At 36.3% G+C, this 21,233-nt stretch overlaps 2 protein-coding genes across 20 annotated transcripts in view; one reads left to right on the plus strand and one right to left on the minus strand.

Annotated features, from left to right (window-relative positions):
• The window catches only part of CEP290 (centrosomal protein 290), a 55,717-nt gene extending 37,547 nt beyond the window's left edge, over nucleotides 1-18,170 (minus strand). For 6 of the 14 annotated variants that reach the window (XR_015706973.1, XM_087767756.1, XM_087767755.1 and 3 more), the window contains exons 1-21: nucleotides 17,872-18,170; nucleotides 14,907-15,027; nucleotides 14,689-14,766; nucleotides 13,867-13,936; nucleotides 13,613-13,659; nucleotides 13,094-13,237; nucleotides 12,834-12,887; nucleotides 11,728-11,880; nucleotides 11,180-11,362; nucleotides 10,736-10,825; nucleotides 10,539-10,661; nucleotides 8,559-8,682; nucleotides 7,850-8,022; nucleotides 7,172-7,334; nucleotides 6,390-6,490; nucleotides 6,213-6,297; nucleotides 5,618-5,730; nucleotides 4,627-5,427; nucleotides 2,443-2,527; nucleotides 907-1,049; nucleotides 163-327 (exon numbers count right to left, since the gene is read on the minus strand). Coding sequence is in view for 13 of the 14 variants with exons in the window: in XM_087767756.1 (XP_087623882.1) it covers nucleotides 163-327; nucleotides 907-1,049; nucleotides 2,443-2,527; nucleotides 4,627-5,427; nucleotides 5,618-5,730; nucleotides 6,213-6,297; nucleotides 6,390-6,490; nucleotides 7,172-7,334; nucleotides 7,850-8,022; nucleotides 8,559-8,682; nucleotides 10,539-10,661; nucleotides 10,736-10,825; nucleotides 11,180-11,362; nucleotides 11,728-11,880; nucleotides 12,834-12,887; nucleotides 13,094-13,237; nucleotides 13,613-13,659; nucleotides 13,867-13,936; nucleotides 14,689-14,766; nucleotides 14,907-15,008 (2,997 nt within the window). In the remaining variant the exon portion in view is untranslated. Of the gene's footprint in view, nucleotides 1-162; nucleotides 328-906; nucleotides 1,050-2,442; nucleotides 2,528-4,626; nucleotides 5,428-5,617; nucleotides 5,731-6,212; nucleotides 6,298-6,389; nucleotides 6,508-7,171; nucleotides 7,335-7,849; nucleotides 8,023-8,558; nucleotides 8,683-10,538; nucleotides 10,662-10,735; nucleotides 10,826-11,179; nucleotides 11,363-11,460; nucleotides 11,621-11,727; nucleotides 11,881-12,833; nucleotides 12,888-13,093; nucleotides 13,238-13,612; nucleotides 13,660-13,866; nucleotides 13,937-14,688; nucleotides 14,767-14,906; nucleotides 15,028-15,649; nucleotides 15,769-17,871 lie in introns of those variants that run through there. The other 8 variants (XM_087767757.1, XM_087767753.1, XM_087767748.1 and 5 more) reach the window with 7 other exon arrangements.
• Nucleotides 18,171-18,284: 114 nt separating this feature from the next.
• TMTC3 (transmembrane O-mannosyltransferase targeting cadherins 3) overlaps nucleotides 18,285-21,233 on the plus strand; it is a 35,056-nt gene continuing 32,107 nt past the window's right edge. For 3 of the 6 annotated variants that reach the window (XM_087767764.1, XM_087767760.1, XM_087767765.1), the window contains exon 1: nucleotides 18,285-18,366. The gene's annotated coding sequence lies outside the window, so the exon portion shown is untranslated. Of the gene's footprint in view, nucleotides 18,367-18,403; nucleotides 18,751-18,971; nucleotides 18,993-21,233 lie in introns of those variants that run through there. The other 3 variants (XM_087767761.1, XM_087767762.1, XM_087767763.1) reach the window with 3 other exon arrangements.

Genomic DNA, 21,233 nt, shown 5'->3' on the forward strand with positions numbered 1-21,233 from the left:
ACAAATTGGTAGATCCAATATATAAATTTAATTAAGATTTGTATAATTATACTGTTCACATAAGTCAAATTCAGTATCTTATAGACTGTGTGGTTTTGTTCTAAATTATCAGAGCAGCCACTTTTCAAGTACAAAATAAATTGTATAAAATAAATTTTATACCTTTTCATTCGCATTTGCCAGCTGATTAGAGAAATTTGTTGCCTCCTTCTGAGTCTGTTTCAGTTCCTGTCTTAATTCTTCATTTCGTCCTGTAAGCTGGTCAACCTGAGCTTTCAAATGCACACTAGCATCAAAGATTCCCTCTGAATTCTTTGACTCCATTGCCTAATACAGTAAACATTTAATTAACAAAACAGAGAAGTGGTGCAGAAAAGCTTTGTTTTTTCATAATAAACTGGAGCCCTCAAGTTTAGACTACATGAGATTAGCAAAAAGAATGAAATTTTAATGTTTTAAAATCTACTTATCAGTTTTCTGATGATATATTTGCCATTGACTGTGATTTAAATGGTTAAATTTTCCTGTAAAAACACTAATTTTTTTGGTAAGATGTTGAATAAAGAATTTTTCTTAAACATTTCCTGCAGGTCCCATAGAGATAAAAGACATGCAAACAAACTTTTACCTAAGCTTTATGACTGGGACAATAAACTTGCCAAAGACAGTTTTATCTATCCAGCTGAAGATTTTTGTTTTATTCTTTTTATTGGAAATCTCTTGTTGCTGTATATTTTTAATTTGCATTTTTAAAAAGGTATCACACTATGTACTCCTACTTGTAACTAAGGAAGTATATGTATAAGGAAGCTACTATTTAATTATACAATAACCCAATAATTGAGGAGGAAGAAAAAAGCTTGTTAATCCTGTAAAGCGAAATAGTACTTTAGAAACCAAGCTTACGTTAACTAAACGATCCAGACTAGGGATTATTAAAGCTGTTTCTCCTCCCTTGACACTAGGATCCTTCTGCATTTCCTTGACAGCTTGCAATATTTCTTTCATTCCTTGTTCAAGTTGTTTATTCTCTTCTGACAATTCTTTTACTGTAATAAAAAATGTAAATGTGTCTAAAAGCACTGAAAAAATGAGTTAAGGTTTCCTAGGACATTTCATCATAATATTTGTTGATCTGATATATAAAAAGAATGTTCATATTATATATAGACGTAACGAATTAGGAAGTTAAAAGTAGAGCTGCTAGGAACATCTGGAGAGTGTATTTTGCTGGAAAAATAGCAACAAAACAATAATGAAATGCCTCATGGGAACACATTTGACTTTATTGAACCTTCCAGTATTCAATGTTTCCTGCCACTTTTTTCACTTCTTTAGTAGCCTGTCTGACTGGCTTTCACAAATCCAGAAATGTGGCTATCTTGGAAATGTTTGGCTGTAACAATGAAGTATATAGGAATTGCCTGAATTCCTGCTGCAGACTGGGAAAAAAAGAACATTTAAATTATTTGGCTGTAATAAGGACTCTCAAGACATATAGTTTTCCTGACACCATTAGTCTCTCAGTGGAATTCCAGAGTTTCCAGCACAGAGCAAGCAGTCTGGAAACTTTAAAAACAACAAACCTGTCAGGACATTCTCGAACATATCTTAACAATACGGTTAACTGTCCTGAAGACCCAGGAGTGAACTGCAAAATCTGGAGCAGTTTGAGCAGTTTCACTGAGTCTATTTTGAAAAGTCAAAAAGAATTTTTAGAATTCACATTCTCTGGGAAAAAATTAAGATTCTTGCCTAGAGAAATTACCATTATTTTTATTTCAGAGTTCGCAAGCGGTGCACTTCAGCTAACATACATATATACATAAGCAGCAAGTAGGTTTAATTCCCCAACACTTCCTTGGATCCAGAAAATTACACAAGTAAATTGTATAATTGTTATAATTGGGATCACTCACAGAGGTAAAGCCGTTATTAGGTCTGATTAATGAAGGAAGAACATGAGAGATCCCAGTTTAATGTAGTTAGTAGGAATAAGCTGTTTCATGTATTATCACTAATTTAAGTGATAAAATTTAATTTAAAATTAGCAACATCATGTATTTATACACAGCACACAAAGATATACACTAATATAAACACAAAATTAAAAAAAAAAGTCTTTAATGAGAATCAAAGAAATTCCAATTCGGTAAATGCCATTTACATTCATTGTTTTGTAATCACTGTGTTCACACCTGGACCAATTCACAACCATAATTTCCACAGTTCAGAAGTATATCAGAATGACTGTATAATAACCTTGTATGTACGCAACAAATTCAACCATTGTGAAAGATACCAAAGTAAACTGCATTGAAAACAGAAACTGTAACGTCAGATTATTTGTGGTCACAATCATAGAAACAGATCAACTAAATAAACAAACTATCTGCAGGTACCTGATAATATTCCCTAGTTTTAAAACAGGTTGCAACTTACATTTAGATTGAAATTGGGCTATTACAGTCCTGTTCTTCTCCAAATCTCTCTCTCTCACACTTAATTCATTTGCAAGATACTCATTCTAAAGAGAAGAAAAAAGAAGACTCAAAATTTGTAATTTAGGAATTTTACTATTAGAATTTTCATTAAGACCCTGTGGTTAAATGAGAATAAATGCTTGAAAATATTGCTAATCCACATATATTCAGCAGTGAAAGTACATAGTATGTAAACCAAAATGAGGTGTTATATAGAAGGCAACAATCAAAGAAATAGCCTCATCTTCACAGTCAAAATTATCAGGAAAAAATATTTAAACCATGAATAAAGTTTATATAAATAATTATCCTGTTTTGTTTTTTTTAAAACCTTGTACTACCTGCACTGCCTGGCTTCTGCATCTTTCAAGATCTAATTCTGTATAATTATTTAGCATATTCTTGATCAACAAATCTCTGGATATCTGCTCATTCTAAAAAAAAAAACCAACAGTAAGTTCTTAGTATAGGATCCTATCTCCATTTATATACAAAAAAATTATATTTCCAAGACTTATCTTCCAAAATACAAAAAAACCCACTTCTTTTCTACTGAAAATGCAATTAGTAGGCATTATTCATTCCACAGCTTGGCTAACACAGTATTTTAAGAGAAATCACAACAGCAAAGCATACTCCTGTAGCATGGAAAAAACTGTTGTATGATTGAAAAAAGCCTGATGTATATAGACTTATACTTTCCATTGATCAATTACATAGCTCAACGGGCTCAACAGAAATGCCATCAGTTTCAAAACATTTCAGTTAAAGATAGGAAAGACCTATTTGCTTATCTTATACATTGTAACCGTGATGTTTCCTCATCACATTCTTGGATGGTTACTCCCAGACAAAAAATACACGGATCCTAATTTTAGAAATCTAATGTTCTAGTCCCAGCCTTTTTTCAAATTTGGAGTACGCCTTCATGAAAATTTCCCAGTCCACATATGAATGTCCTGCCTGAAATGCAATGGCAACAGAGATGGATTCTCTGGAAGAATTACACAAGGGGTATCCCATATAACACTGTCTAGGGAAACATGTATTCTTGGGTCATGCAGCAGTTGGAACAACAGTCTGGTACAGACCAAATGTCTGTGAGACTCTGAGGGATTGGTTTGATCCATGCCCCAAAGGTATCTCTAGCAACCAAAGCAATGTCCTCCACTATACAGAAAACTAACACAGCTTTTCAAGGTACCAATTTAGGAAGCTACCAGTGAATAATTTTTTTACATGATTTATCATGTGAATAAAAGAAACCACAGTAAGGATCCTGAAATCAATCCATTCTTTCACTGATTATATAAAAAGTTTTCAAAAACCCTTTTGAGAACCTAAAAGATTTTATCATTAGAGATCATTTTAATAAATAATGGAATTTTTCATTGGAAATATTTTTTTCTGAAACCAGATATACATTATCTTTGTGAGTTGGCAGGGAAATGGACAAAAAGAAGAATCAACTCAGGAACTTTGTAGATGTTTCCCAGAAGGAAAGGCCTTTCTCATTCCAAAAGTCTAACTTTACACCACCTGTTCTCCCTGGAGGTAGGAGACATCCTCTAGTCAAATAACAACTGCATCTTTTAACAGAAATCTCATCTTCTATCTTTCATACCAAAGGACTGATTCAGTCCCTACTTCATTCAACTAACGCTTGTAAATTACCATTTGTATTTCTCTGTATTTATTTAAAACAATTTTTAAAAGTAATCCTCCAATTATGTTGTTTAAAATAAAGTTGCAACAATTGATTTGTATGAGATGAAAGGCTGTATGCACTAATAAGAAAAGTGATGAGTACTTTGTTTACATAGATGTGTGTAAGGTCTTAGAATAAAAACTGTTCTCTCTTCGTACCCATCTACATGTGTGTGCACAGGTGTTGTGCAAAATTTTTCCACCAACAGAATGAAAATATATGCCTACATTTTTCAATCCTATGTCAACAAATAAACTGAAAATTAATGACTTGGCCCTTTTTTTATTAGAAGAAAAAAAGCCCAATTCTATTAGAACTATCCTATAGCTTTAGTTAATAAAGATGAAAGTAAACTAACGCATCTTTATTTTTTGAATTTATCTTTTAAATGACTGCAATAGATATAGACATACACATACTATAAAGGTGTCTCACCTGTGATCTAAGAAGCACTAATTCTCTCCTCAATTGCTCTATGAGATTTTCAACAGGATCTACCTGACCTGAGTGTTCTGATTGCCCGTTTTCAAGTCCACTTTCCAAAGTTTTTACTTGCAACAATTCTGTTAAGCATTTCTTTCCTTCTCTGTCTTCTTGAAAGGCAGTTAAATGAGAAAACTTTACTTGTGAATAGTCTTGCTTATCCTTCAATGTCATTATTTGTGTTTTGTGCATTACTGGCTTTCCAAGAGCAGATGAACAAGGAAGCAGAGAATTTTTGCTGAGACATAGTCCCTGGCTAAAATCTTCCTGACCTGTTTGGTCTGAATTAGAAGTTATGGACACTTGTTTCTGAAAAGATGGTTTGTTTCTGTAATTCCAGTTATTAACCTCTGAGGTCTGAGACACTCGCTGATGAGCAGAAAATGAACCTGTGTAGTCTGATTTTAAGTCTTCTGACATCTCTCTATCATCTCTAGAGTCTGTTATCCCTGATGTCTGTGTAAATTGTAGCTCTGGTGAAATGAAAAGCTCTTTTATACTAAGAGTTTCAGAATTACAGTTGTCATTAACTAGTTGCCACTCTGCCACATGTTTTGAACCTAAACGGACTGAAGAAGTATTTCTACTTTTTTCCAGGTGATCTAAATTCTCAAGTATGCCAGAAGTTCTTCTAGGTAGATTTCCCACAGCCTTCCTGTTTTCAGCTATATCCTTCTCTGACTTCAAAAGTCTAACTGGTGCTTCTCTATCTGGAAGTGTGTTTCTCCCTTCCATGTTACGCAAGCTGCAAGCCTATATTCACAAAAATATAGAATATTCATTAGTCTTCTAAAAAAATTACAAATTATTACTTTTTGGATTTTTTAAAAGCAGTTAATAAAAGCACCTAGAAAATATTTGAACAGATATTTACAAAATTACATTATTTTTATTTTGAAAGAGAAATACAATAAATGTTTATGAACTTGCTTTATGAACCTACCTTTGCTTTTACTTCAGCAATATTATGCCTGTTCAAGAAATCCAACTTCCTCTTATTCATTCCTTTCTCTTCAGTAAAGCTATCAGTTATCTGCACATCACCCGCATCCAGTCCTAATTGCAAGTAAAAGTACAAATAATGAATGATTATGAATTTTTAATTGGTCTCCAAGCACGGGAATATATTCCATTTAGTATACCTGAGTTCTAGTTTTCTACCTGCAAAGTAAGGAGCTGTAAACCTTTCCATTTGAGCACATTATGCTTCCCTGGGTGGCAAAGAATTGAAATTTTAGAATTTTTGAAACACACACATTATATAGATTTACTGGAAATCATGGCGAGATCATCCTGCATCCAAGAACTGCAGGCCAATGACACAACTCTCAGTGATGCAGTACTAGCCATCACAAGTCAAAAAGCTACTGGGCTGTAAGACTACGCAAATACAAAACCACTCACTTCTTCCTACAGATTCAGTGAAATGTATTTAGCCTTGTAATTTAAACAAATGAGTAAATATAACGTAGCTATAATAAGTATAGACAGCATGTTTCTGAAAGGACAGTTTATAATAAAAAAAAAAAAAATCCTACCTGTTGCAACTTTTCTTCCTTTCTCCTGAGCCAACTTACGAACCTGTTTTTTCAGTTCAATTCTTTCTTCTTCTAGTCTTTCAATCTGCATATTATTATTCACAGATCAGTACTTTGTTTTGTTCAAATACATTTTTATTATGTAGCTCTCACACAAAACCAGGATTTATCACTTGCCTCTTGCAAAAGAATCTGGTTTTCAGCTCTATATTGCTGCTGCTTCAGTGCTTTGCTGTTTCTGAATTCATTTAAATTGATCATTGTCTTTGGCTCAAGACCTAAAACACAGTATATGCTGTATAATTTATTTATTGAGGAGGAACATTAATCCTATTAATCATTAGAATGCAGTTAATTTAAATCAGAACATAACTAGTCAAGTAGTATTAAAAAAATAATACATTGATAGTTGAATATATGTATTTCTATATATGTACACACATCTTACGCTCCATGTAATAACACCAGAAGAAAGCATTATTTTACTTGAGTTACTCGAAAATCAAAATGCAATAAAATGCCACCTAAAATTAACTATATTCAGGTTTAGATTCTTCTTGTATATAAAAATAAGCCTGTCCAAAGTTTTGTCTGTGTTTTTCAATCTAGCACTACAACTTCAGTATGTTATTGTTTCCAAACACCATATTATGCAATTAATTAAGCAGTGTACAGTCAAAGAGAAAACAAAACCAAAAAAGCACTACAAAACCTATTCTCCTGCTTTCTTCAGTCTAAGCAACCTCCAAGCCAAGTTTAGTCACGTACATTCAAGTTTAGTCATGTACATATTAGGCATTTTGTCCTAACTAACTAAAACTAAAACTACTTGCAAGTATTAGCGGAATATACAAAATTATTTCCAAGTAGTTACTTGGTATAGTAAAAGATTTCAACGGCATAATGTTATTTCAATTCTTACACAACAAGTAATTAAAAATGTAATGGATATAGCATACCTAAGCGCTCTCTGAGTTCTTCATTTTCATCAAGAAAATCATTTATTTTAAATTCAAGTTTATTGACTTCCTTAATTAATGTTTCAATTTCATGATCTCGTATTTTGATTTGCTTTTTTAAATCTTTTATTTCAGCAACAGCCTCTTCCAAACCATATATTCCCTGTAAAAGCCCAAACGGAAAGTAAAAACAAAACAACCAACAGAATATGTAAGAAAATAAATTATTAATCTGTCTTTCATCATTACACAGATAAGAAAAAATGTTTTTCAACCTGTATCACTCTTCTGTACTCTGCTTAGTGAAAAAACTTACTGAATAAAAAGCAGATCCCACAAACCTATCTGACTACAGTCTCCGCATATTTCAAAATTGAGTCCTTTTACTACATGATACTTCAAAAAATCATATCTTTAGTGTTCAATTAGTGTTCAAGGGAGTTCAGAAGCCCATATGAATGTGTCAAAATTGACAACTTGTAAAAATTGTTAAGTATGGCTAATAAATTGCATGCAGTCAGTGACCACTAAGTGTTATTATGAAAGAAAAGAAAAAAAAAACCATGCATCAGAAGTCATTCAATTTCTAATTAGAACACAGTCAATAAAAAATGGAAGGACAAAACGTTCTCCTAAAAATATGCTGAAATACCCTGTCCACTCTGACAAATCATTTACCACTTCATAGTCTCTCATTCGTTTCAGGGCCTCAGCAAGCTCTTTGTCCTTTTCTCTAGCATCTGCTTCTGCTAATTCTGCTGATTTCTCAGCCTCCTTAGTTCTCTCTTCTAGCATTTTTAACTTTTCTTGCATATCCCCAATACGATTCTGCTGAGCAAGAGATGAGTGACCTGGAAAAAAGAACCTTGATCTGTTTACCATTCAACTAGGAATTCTTGCTAACAGCCATTAAGCAAGAAAGAAACACTTCAGATAATGTTATAACAGAAATCTTCATTTTCTGCTCTTTTTAGTTAAGTCATTACAAAAGACTACATGAGAACTTTTTTTATTCCCCTAATCATTCATTCGAACACTAATTATGAGAAGTCAGTGCACATAAGGGACATCAGAATTTATTTTGAATTGCATGCTACTACTCATTTGCAATTCTTGATAGGGCTGAGACATTATATGTTATGCTCTAACCTTTGCAGAGCAGGTATAGTTTTATTAGGCACTGTATTACCCATAAAACCCACTGAAGTACTGTGAATAATTTTAAACTCTTTATGAATTTTTAATAAATGGAAATGAAAAAAATTAGAGACTAATATTACTCAAATACTGCAAATACTTTTTCTGTATTTCTAGAGAACGAAGAACAGTAAATCTGTGGTTTCTTATTTTCCTTTCCACAGATATTAAAATTAAATGATCATGTTACCTTTATCTTTTTGGAGATCATTTTTTAATTCCTCAATTACAAATGCATTTTGTTCCATTTCTTTGGTATACTGTTCAACTTGCTCAGTAAGCAATCTTATCTGAGCATCTCGCTCTTGCACACCCTACACACAAAAAAAAAGAAACTCTGTTAAAGAATTCTTCTTCACTGACAGGCAAACTACCAATATAGACCACCACACAGTAAATGAAGAAATTAAAAGTAGCTAAGACAAAACAATTTATAGAACATCAAATATACTGTACTTACAATATAGAGTTCAGATATTATCTAGAAGTTGGGTATATAAAGGCAAAGCAGGAAAAATAAAAGAAAGAGTAAAAATAAAGCATTCAAACACAAAAAAATAAAAGCAGTATTTTAATATATCAATTTTAAATGGAACAGTTCTCAAAGAGTAGGCAACGTATGATCAAAAGTTTCAGACGATACAGGTTTCTTACAGCTTCCTCATAAACAATTGCCAGTGGGAACTGAGAGATACAAGTTCAAGATCAGGAGGACTAACAATCCATCATACATGACACCTGTATTGCAGACAGCCTTTCAGCAAGTCATCCAACTTTTAAAAATTCATATGACACCTTGTTTTGCGTGTATATACATCCATAAGTACACACAGACTGTGAAAGTGAATTCTATTTATATTATACGATTTCTGTGCTTATACGTGAACTTTAGAAATATCAGATGTTATTAATGTTATTTTTTCTGTGATGAACGAAAAAAGAGGAAAAAGATAAAAAAGAGACTTGGGAAAAAGTTATAGAAAGTAATTATAATGTAAAAATCTTAAGAGTTGCTGACCTTACTTTATACCATTGATATGAAAAACAAAAGCTCAGGCTTTCTTAGAGGACAATTATAACCACTTTTCAAATCTAAAGGTAAAGAGTTTAGCAAAGTTCTAAGGAGTTAAACACAACCCTTTAGAATGTAAATATACACTGAACCATAACAAGCTCAGTCCATTTTGATTTAAAACACAGTGCAGTAGCTTGATTTAATTTTTAAGTAAGTGTCTGCTTTAAAAATAGGCTTATTTCCACAAAACTGTTCAAAACATCATGATAATGATGGTCATCCAAAAAAGCAACCTCTACAGCCATCTAGTCAGCTAAAACCAGACTCTACACCTCCTTCTCAAAGTTACTTTCAGCTGCCTTCCTCTTCTGATCATCAGAGGCTGATTTGTACTTAAGGTTTTTTTTCTCCTGAGAAGCTCTCTGTTCCTAGTTTTGGAAGACTGCATAAATATATCTCACCATATTGCTCAGTCTACAAGGGCCCAACATGTAACAGAAATGTCATTTCTGTCACATTTATTTAAAAAACTTGAAGCAAGGCAGGAAATCATCCTGGTACCATACAGTATGCTATCCATAATGTATATTTCAGGGTTCCTAATGGGCTGCGTTATTTATTTATTCTTCTTATGTTTTTCAAGAAAGCGGGGAAATTCAGAATCATAAAGAACTATGTAATTTTGCAGGAATATAAGAGATACTTAAATTCAGCTAGCTCTATCATGGGCTGAACCACAGAATTAATAGTATGGCATCAGGTACGATAAAGGAACACAGAAAATTAAACTCTAGGTCAGACTCTTCCTTGACTAACAAATTTAGAGGACAGAAACCGAGCTATAATTTAAAAACGTTAAACTATGGATGCTTAGATGTTACAGCAATCACTCTACTAATAGTTAGAAAAGATAAATATGAAAGTAACAGAACCAACTACTAAGGGCTCAGTTCATACAGCAAGAGAAGTTTCCTTTGTGCATTGTCTATTAAGTTAACTTTGTAGTGGAATGAATCAACCTTTCTCATAATTCTCAGACATAAGTAGTACATATTCTGGTATTTGCAAACTATGAAAGACTAAATAATTATTTGTTCACTAGCATATTTAGTGAATGGTAATTTTTATGTGTGTAATTTCTCACATAGACTGTACCTGCTGAAGGGCCAGTATACTGTTCCTGTCTACATCAAGTTGCGCCATTTTCATTTTCTCTTTCAAGTTAAACAACATTTGCTGATACTCTAGGAGTTCATCATCTTTTGAAGCTAAGATTTTCTGAAAAGAAGATGAAATACCATCAGAACACTTGAAATAATTCCTAAAAATAATTTAAAAGTATTTAAAAGTACCTTCCATTCTTCAACTTTTGCATTTACAGCTGCCAGGAGTGGATCGTCTTCTTCATTCTTTGCTTTCAGCTGGTCTGAAAGCTCTTGAACCTAGAAATGCCATTTGGATGAACATCATGTCACAAAAATGTTTTCCTTAACCAATGTGTATGTACAAACACACTACATCAAGAAGATACAATTTAACAGATTAGCATTACATGCAGCAAGGGAAGGTCATGACTCTTAAGAACAGAGTATGACTAACATTTTGTACAAAAAAATTTTGGGATCTGCAGTTTTAAAGTTTCCACCAAATTTAAAGATCACACTACTTTTGGAGAGTGTTATTTCAGTAGAACGTGTGTTTTTAACTAGACATGTTGAACATTTTTTAATTTAAGCTAAAATATGAAAATACAGTATAAACCTAAAAAAAATTACATTCAATAAGTCAGTTCTTACTTGAAATTTGTACTGTTCTTTCTCTTTTCTTAACTGATCCATAACAGTATCAGATTGTTGCACAATTCGTTTCATTTTGTTATATTCATCAGTCATCTTCTCCATTTCTTGCACTGATTCCTCAAGATTCTTCCTCATTTCTTGGTTTTGAATGTCTAACTTCTCATTAGCTTCAGTCAAATTCTGCAAAATTAAAGAAAAACTGCTTTTAAAAAGTGCACATCTTAATACCTGAATAAGCACTAATTGACAGCCACCTTAAACATACTTGAAAGTCTTACATGAAATTAGCACGGAAGAGAGTATTTCACCTCTAGATCATCAATTTCAACAAATCCGAACAGCAAATAGAAGACAGATCTCCCATTGCCAATAACTTCAATACCTCCGCCAGATTGACAGATGCAGAGTATATGCATCACAGAACCCCACTGCATTACAAATTCCCTTACTCCACATGACTTGATCTGTAAATTGACATAGCTTTGTGAAAAACACTATTGTCAGTAACAGTCTAATAAATACTCAGTAGCATGCATAGATTTTACCTGAATTTCATCCAAATACTGGACGAGCTCAAAGTTCTTTTTGGACAACTGTGATCTGTAATCAGAGTCCTCTCCTCTTCGTAATAGAATTGTTTCTTTTTGAGAATCTATTTGCCTCTGATAGTCAACTACATCCTGACGCAATTGCTCATTCTGCACAGAAAGCAATCCAAACTTAAATCTATTTTGAAGAGTTGAAGACAAAATTATTGCTTTTCTAGCAAGCTAACACAAAGAGCTAAGACAGTCAAAACCCATCCAAATTCCTACAGTTTGCTTTTAAAAAACTTAAAGCCTCACCTTTTTCTTTATGAGTTTTTTCTTCAGATTAAAAAGGAGAGAACAAGACCAAGAGAACAAAGCATGAAAAATATTAGAAATTATCTTTGCTTTAGGAAGACTAAACAGGAATCAACACAGAGAAAAATAAAATAAGAGTTTTCTATATACCTGTCCATGCATGTACATACATACACACACATACATAAAAGGGCATTTTGAGGAACTCTCAAGGTTTCCCCTCAGGACATTAATTTAGCTTTTGCTGTCTGTTTTATTCTCTCAGAGGCCAAGATTACAGGTATTAAATGCTATAAAATATGCATTTTTTTCCAAAAACAGCTAGAAAAAAATGCTTCAAGAGAACAATTAAAAAAAATTCTAGTAATAAAGAATGTTAACTCTAACTTTGCATTTATTGTTATATTAACATTTGACTTTTTATAATTTTATTTTAACCAATCAGACAATCTTAGCAAAAGCAGCAAGCATAAACCAAATCCTGTCTAATATCTATCAAATCTGTCAATAGTATTTAAGAAAAATACTAAAAATTCAAAACATGAAATCCAGACAAAATTAATGCAGAGAAGGACTATGTAAATTCAAATGTAGACACCTGCTGACCTCAATTAACTAAGTTTCATTGGAGCAGACGTACTATATATTTGCTAAATGTGATTAAAATTCCATATTCTCTTTGTACCAGCAACTAGGAAATGTTCTAAAACATCATACCACACCAAAGATTACAAATACAGAAAGCTAATAATATATTTATAAATAAAGTTAAAAATACAATAAATGAGCAATAATTCTTTACTAACCTCTCTCCTTAATTTGATGTTTTCATTTTCGGCATCTTCATTTCGAAGAGCAAGCTAGAGCAAGACAGAAAACCCTTCTATGGATCACTAACACCACAAACTATGAATACAAAGAACTCCAGAAACAGAACAGAAAACAAATGCACAGCCGTCCTACTTCATCAGTGGTTTTTTTAATTTCAGGCTCTTTTCAGAACACGGACTTTTCAAAAGATGTGCCAGAACAGCTTTTAGAGAGGTCAAGCTGAAGTCCTTCTTACCTGTTCATTCACTTTCTTCTCTTTTTCCAATTCTTTTTCTATATCCATTAACCGTCTCTCTTTTTGTTCTAATTGTTTTTCCAGTTGGTGGATCTCATCACGCAAAAAACGAGTATCACGACCACCAGCAGATCTTTGAGCCATCTTAAGAGTATTAAAATAACATTATAAGTATAGTACAGTTCTTCAAAATAGAAAGAACTAAAAAAACCAAAGCAGATGCTAAGACTAATGTGGCTAATATTCAGGAAAAGCAACAGAAAAGACTCACTAGCTTCTTTCAACAAAACCCAGAAATCTATAAAAATAAATGGGATTTATTAAAGTATAAAAAAATTCATTGTACATACAGCCTTTTGCAAACCTGAGGCTGAAGAATATTCAAAAGCCAATGAAAAGTATTAGCTAAAATGGAGGGCTATTACATCTCTTTACCAGATTAAAACACAAGTCTAAAAAACCTCATTAAAAAAAACCACCAAACAGCACTCTCTAAATTAACAAAATTTTAAAACATACCTCTAATTCATTTTGAAGTTTCATCACCTTTGTTTTAAACTGATTTTCTGTTAAAATAGAACAGATATAGTGAATTACCCAACAAGGCTAAAAGTACGTAAAACAACAACGGTTAACCTTAGTCTTTAAATATTGGCCTCGCTGAAGCAATTGACTTCAGAGCAGTTGTTATTTTATTCAGTTCCCTAAACTCAAAAATACCTAAAAATGCATTTAACAAATCACTTAGGAACATAATAAAAAGGCTTGCTTACCACATTTGGCTTGCTCTTCCCCAGCTTTTTCAACTTCTTCTAATGCCAGTTCTACCTCTTGAGCCTTCATCTGGGAAAAAAAAAGTATAGTAAACAAAGCAGAAATATTTACTACTAACGTAAATTAAAAGATTGTTCCATAGACCTCATGTTTAAAATGATGAAAACGTTTACAAAAGAACATTGATTTTCTCTTTTTAAACAAAGGAAACCAATCCCGCTTTTCCCCATGCTGACAATTAAGAAGTTCAGATTGTTGAAATATCTTCTTTAGTAATTTATTCTACAGGGCTACCTAAACATTCAAAAGCATACTGCTGAGAATTAAAAACAGTAAAAAAGCCTCTCTAAAACCAATGTGCTAACCTATGCTGCTGTTATTTCTTGCTTTCAGTACTTTTATGAGTAAATACAAGAAAGTATGATAGATTTATAGGATCAGTTTTAGGATGGCGGTGTTTCTTCATTCATGGTGACATTTTTATTTACTCTAAAACATCAACCTACCACAAAAACTTCTATTAAAGTTAAAATCATTACCAATAACTTATATCATCTAATCAATTTTTGAGATATTTGTTTGCGTTTTCCATCTATAAAACTAAGGTTCCCTAACTATATAACTGTGTTAGTCTTAATCACTTCCCACTGCTACATGCCATAATCCCAACAGCTACAAGCAGATACTCTGGTGCAAGCACACATTTAGCATATAAATCTCTTAGGAGTAACCAGTGTGTTCAATGCAGGAAAAGAAAAAAGAAAAAAAAAAAATAAACAAATGCATCTGCAAAATTGTAGAAAGTAAGGATTAATACAAACCTTCATTAGTGACTGAGTAATTTTAAAAAGGTGTATCAGTTGTTCTGGAGTTTCAGTTTTTAAGTCTTTCCCATCAACCTAAGGAAAGAGACAACAGTGTTTTTATACAAATATCAATGAAATCCACAAAATAAGTCATTGATGCATGTGAAAGACCAGAGACAGTTTAGGGAAGAATGTATAACAAAACCCTTATGTTCTGTTTTCCCCTGGAGTACCTTGGACATGGTCTGCAGCAATCTGTCTGCTAGTTGCTCTTGACGAGGCAGAGCATCTGGATCAACCTTCATAAGCTTCTTCCAATCTAAAATGGGTGCCATATTGAATTTATAATCTTTCCTGGAACAAAAATTAAAATAACAATTATCAGACAACATCAGTGCCAATCAATTTTATGTCAAATGATTTAAAGGAGGCTGGTCACTGAACCACACAAGATGATTCTAGTAACTGTATCGATTTTGTAACACTGATTAACATTGTGTTCATATCTTGGTCTACTGCAAACAATGAGACTATAGTAAAACCATTTTTTCTTTAAGTTAAAAATTACATCATGCATACTCAATGAATTTGTGACACTAACAGTGAAGATCAGGACACATGTGAAACCTCTATTTTAACTTTAATATCCTTCTTTTCATCCCCACCTCTCAATGCGGGATTTTTATGTTAATGAACAAACACAACCAGATGTCATTTGAACCAGCCCTTGTAGGAGAAACATCTCCTTACAATCACAAAATCATTATTCCTAATATTTAAAACACAACCAACACCTGCTTTAGTTTGATACCATAAGCATCCATTTCTTGACATTAATTTCTAAGATATCAAACTCTTGTATTAAATACCCTTTCCTTTTGATTAGAATACTTGAATTGATAAAGGACAGTAAACAACCTGGAAACTGACAAAAATCTGATCGGAAAGTGGTGCAAAGTTTTGTTCTACTGCTCACCTACTGGTTGCTGTGAGCCACAGTGACTTGTCATATATCTGAAAGTCAATGCAGTATCTGAAGAAGGCAGATGGGATGGGAAGTCTTGGATTATTCTATTCTCTGGAGCTGTCTCTAGCCTTTATTATCAATATTTAAAAAATTAGATTCTGCCAAGTTTAAAACAGAACATTTTTTTAATCTACTTATTGCCCCAAATTATGAATATGGCATAAACGGTTAAGAAAATTAAGAAATGAATAAAATTAACTAGAATATTAAATTCATTATTATTCAAAAAACTAATGATACAGCAGGGAGATATATTTTATGAAAAAAAAAATCAAGCTCAATCCATAACTGTAACAATGCTCTATGCTGAGCATGATATTTTGAGATCTGATCCATCATGCACCCTGTTCATCATTCAGCAGTTTAAAGACACAACAACTGAAACTTCCTCCATTAATGAAAGGCTGACCTGGTATTACTTTCCCAAAAAATATGCCCAAGAAGTCTGAAAGAAGAGCTCTAAGAATTTGAAAACCAGCTGTATGCTTAAGGGAGGATAAAAATCAACATTTCCTCATTTTTTCCGAACACATGAACTACTCGAGAGCTCCCCTATATTTACCATTTCTTCAGTGTTTGCTAAATGTTTTAGAAAACATTCATTCCATATAATCCATGACTTTGTAAGGATGACATCATATATACATTTTTGCTTTTCTGCTTTGTTGTACACAGCAAAGGAAAATACGAGAAAATCACACACAGGTGCGTACTGATCTTGGTGCTCCTACTTCTTCAGTTAATTGAATACCACTTGATTTCATTAACATACTTGTTTAAGGGTTGGGGTTTTTTAAACATATTAATTTTTTCTTAAACAATGAGATGTAGGAATTATGGGTATGAAATGCCCAACAATCAAAACTATTCTGAAAGCAAATACACAACCTTATTACTGTCAATCTTTTCCTACTTTCCATCTTTCAAACCTCTTTTTCTCTTAACTTATAAAATACGTCTTAAGGAAGTATCAGTCCTAAAATTTTATCCAAAAGGAGAGATATCTGTACATAAACAAAATAATCCAACTTGTTGGGAGACCAGCTATAGTAAGGTGGAGGGGGGGCACAGCCTAAGCATACAGTATGTTCCACAGTGTGTACATACTTAAGGACAATAAGAGAGAACTCATTTAATTGAAGAGTTTTCCATCATAAAATTTAGCTGATCCCTTGCCCTCAACTAGAACCTCTGCTTTTAGTTGACACATAAACTGTGTGGTCAGACACTGAGATCATGGCTCTACAACAAGTGTGAAATACATGTGCATGTGACATTAGTTATCACAAGATTTTCTTGACTTACTCAAGGAATCAAACATGCATAAAATGGCCAGATGTTACAAAGTTCAGCAAGGGCAGACAGAAAAGGAGGTCCGGTGGGCATGTTTAAGTACTGTCAGAAAAAGAATAACGTCCTGTGCTGCCTATAGGAAACCACGTAAAGAGGCAGCTCAGCTACCATGCAGATAGGTATCATCTATCTGCACCAGTAGGAATAGCTGTGCTTTTTCCATAAAGGTGCATACAATGCGCACCAGAGAGTCGTATGTACTTAAGCAAGACCGAATGCCAAGAAGCAGCATAGCAGCATAGTCATCCGGGAGATGTGCTCTGCTAACTCCGTATTAGTTCACCAGGACTAACCCAGCTTATTAGCATTCTGATTTTCAAATTACATTACCCAGACTAGCTCTCATCTACTAGCTCTACAGAGCACTAGGTCTTAACGACAAAGCCACAACCAAAATGGGATCTTGTGCGGCCTTCCTATTTTCTTCCAGTTCGCATATCCCAGCCCCGGGAATAACACAGTGACAGCCCGCGATCCCTCCAGGATGCTGCCGAGAGACAACTTTGCCTCCATTTCACCGGACTCTGCCGAATCAACAAATCGCGTCCACCTTCATCGCGGGGCCCAGCTGAGGCACCAGCCGAGAGCAGACCCAGCGGGCTCTAACCTCCTCCGGCCACCGCGCTGCGACGATGCCTAAGCCCGGACTCTTCTGCCTGGGACCCGCCGCCCCGGGCCCGGCTGCCCGCGGCGCTCCCGGGGCAGCGCTGGCCGCCCCGGCCGGCGGCAGGGCAGAGCGCAGCGATCCTGGCCTCCTGCCTCAGAGCCGCGCCGCGCCCACCCGCGGCCGCCGAGCACCCCCCGCCCCGTGGCCTCACCGCTCCCCGAGGACGGTGGTGGCGGCGGAGGCCGCTGCTAGGCGACGCCATCAAACTCTCCCGCCGGCTCCGCTCCCGGGGACCCGGCTACTCGTGGGCGCGGCGAAAGACAACGCTCCCGCGGCAGGACAGGCCCCACGGTGCTGGGCGGGCACTCGCAATCCCGAGGTACTGCACGGCCACACGGGAGGGGAGACGGGCGGGGCGGGGCGGGGCGCGATCCCGCTCGGGCGAACCGTTTCACCAGGGCAACGGCGCTGGGCCGCAACCCCACGCCGCCGGCGGCGGGCTGCGTGTCCCAGCGTGCCGCGCGGCTCCGCCGGGACCACAGCTCCCGGCATGCTTCGGGGCCCGCCCTCCCGGGGCGGCTTCCCGGCAGCCTTTGCCGGGCGGAGGGTGGGGTGCTGTGCGCGTGCGCGGTGTCTGGCGGCGGCGGAGGAGGGAGCTGCGGGCGGGGCACCGGTTGCGGTGGGGCCGCTTCCTCCGCGGCCTCAGGTAGGGCGGGCAGCGGCGGGCTGGGGGCTGTTCCCCCACAGGCGGGATTTGGCGGGGCGGGAGGGTTGGGTCCGGCCTAGCTGCTGCCCGCGGTAGTTTCCCGCGGCGGCGGGTGGTCCGCTCTCCCCTGGCCGTGCCTACCGGGCCTCATCCGTGAGCCCTCCGCGCATGCTGAGCGCCGGGCTGCGCTGCGGCCTCCTTCCCTGGCCGCGCTTCCGCGCCCCCGCTCGGCCCGCTCCCTTCCTCAGGCTTCCCGGCGGCCGCTGCTTGTCCGGCCCCCTCCGCCCCCACCCCGGCCTTGCGTTTCCTCCCTCGCCCCGGGGCTGCGGGCATCAGGCTGTGCCCCGCATGACCGGCTGGCCGGAGGGCCGCAGCACTGCCCAGGTATGCCTGTGCTTTATGTGTAAGTACGTAACAGTCGGGGCCCAGAAGACAGCTTGCAGAGCAGTACAGGAAAAGATCGCATCTATAAACTACGCGGATCCATTGAGTACTGGTGGCCAGCGAGGAGGTCTGAGCGTTGGTAGCGATCTCATGGTCCAAAAAGTTTGGGATCCTGTGTTTTAGGTAATTGGGTGTGAACGCATCTTTTCAAATAAAAAAAGGAAACCCGGCAACCAGTTGAGGTATGTGTATATCTTTGTATTCATTCAACAGCTGTGGAGAGCTGAAGATGATTTGGTTTTTATTTCTTAATGGAAAGAGAAAGGTGATCATAATGTCATCTGTGGACTCTGGCCTTTTTCTGGATTATTCATTGTTTTCTTTTTCTTTGCTGTCTGTTGCTTACTGTTGATATTTAATGAAGGCTGACGATACACAAGATGCTTGGCACTCTTTATAGTTATGTAACTTGGTCCCGTCACAGCATAACATTTAATTCTTGATTGAAAGTAAAGACTTCTATACTTCAGCCAGGGATTGGTTAATTACAGCTCTCTATTTGGATCGGAAAGGCAAACTTTGTAGTTAGGGAAGGGAAAGAGACTAGATTATATTTCATGAATGGGAAATGTTACTAAAAATAAAGTTCATCATGCTTCAGTGTAAAACAATGATTTCTTAGCAGGAGGGGCTTTTATAGGTGGAGCAGGTGATCCACAGAGAATAATACTGCTTTGCTACAAGATGAGCTCTCAGGAAATGGATCCCCCTGTGATATAAAAAGAAAATAATGCATTGATTTTAGGATGCTTCTGAATAGGAACTCTTTTTTTTTTTTTTTTTGTCGTCTTCGTCAGGTTAACAAGCTGTTAGGGCCATTACAGCTATTTAATGTGCTTCAGCATTTTTTTGTGTGTTGTTCTGTTACAGAATCAACAGAAAATACACCATTACATATACTGATAGTGAAACCACATCTAGGTTATAGTTGCATAGTGCAGCTGGTAAAGAAGATTGATGCAGAACTAAAGGGGATTTTGAGGTGGGCGTGAAAACTTCCAAAAGTGAAAAAAGAGCAAAAAGAGCATGGAAGTATTAACCCGACACAAAAAGAGAAAAGGTTTAAAATTCAGAATGGCTTAGAGCAAGTGAATTAGTTTTTCTTTTGTTCTGCATCACATCTAATCGTGTGACAAACTGTATAAGTCGATCTTCTTTTGGTGGGAATACATGCTTGTAGTTCTGGAGCCAAAGAACATTTTAGCTCCATGGTACACAGCTTGACCTACCCTGATAGAAGAGTAAGGCATCCATGTTAAACCACAGTTTCGATAACAGTATGCCATTTGAAAGACCTAATACAAAAACCACAATGTGAAAGATCTAATGGAATGTTATTAAAAATACCGCAAGAAGTCATATACAGACCAAGCATACTAAATAAGGACACGCATAGCAGAGTCTAAAGGCTGGCTTTTCAGCTTATGCCACCCATGTAGCTTTTGGTTTTTTGCTCTTTGGAGTTAACAAACATGCAGTTTCTGCTGTTGTATTTCTAGAACGCTGAAGAGTATTGATCTGTTTGGTCAGCATTATTTTAGAGACGCTATTTTTGCATCAGTGTCCTATGAGGACAACAAAAACCCCAAACCCTAAAGGTTTGACTTTGAAGTGTGAGATTTTGTTAATCATTTTAAGGTATGAAATACCTTCAAATAGAAACCATACCTATGTGGTTTGTATTTCAACTGACTGTTGCACCAGTTGCGTTGAACAAACTGAAGCTAAACCACCAGCTAAACCAGTATCTTCATCTCACCCATTTTTAAATTGTTTTATGTTTTGAGCCTTGTTTGTACCAGAGTACCATAAAATGTCTGGAGTGTTAGTTCAGCTGCTTGGTTGCCAGCAAGCTCTGCACAGTCTTCCTCATGGGAAATCTTTCTTCTGACCTGCAACATGTTCTGACTCCATGTCAGAGCTGCCATTCCTCATCTAGTTGATCCTTCAGAACTGTATGAAGAGGAGGCTGGGCGCCATTGCCTTGCTGGGGAGTGAAGAGTACTTCAGATTAGTCCCATTCCTCTTGATCCTGTAGTATTTGCAGAAGAAGGTTGCCACATTAAAACTTTCGTTATGTTTGTTCTGCTCTAGGATCTCAGCAAGATGAAAGGGGAATTGAGGCATGTTTTGCATTCTTCTTCCTCCTGTCTTCCCAAATACTGCTGGCTTTCTCCTATATGAGATTCGAGGCCAATCATTTCAATCTCAGCTGTGCATCTAAGTTGTTTCATACTGGAGTTGTACCTTGGAGTGACATTTTTAAGAGAAGATAAATTTAAAGGCTATGTTGGAAAAGGACAACAGAAACAAAAGGATGATCTCTTTCTGTCATTAAACACTCGTATCAAGTCAGCAGAAAGAATATTCAAGTTAGCAAATAATAAAAATACAGAAAGGGTGGCAAGTAGGCAAGACAAATT

This window comes from Nipponia nippon, unplaced genomic scaffold (assembly GCF_047370975.1).
Source record: "Nipponia nippon isolate SJK-2023a ecotype South Korea unplaced genomic scaffold, ASM4737097v1 scaffold_3, whole genome shotgun sequence".
NCBI classification, from domain to species: Eukaryota; Metazoa; Chordata; class Aves; order Pelecaniformes; family Threskiornithidae; genus Nipponia; species Nipponia nippon.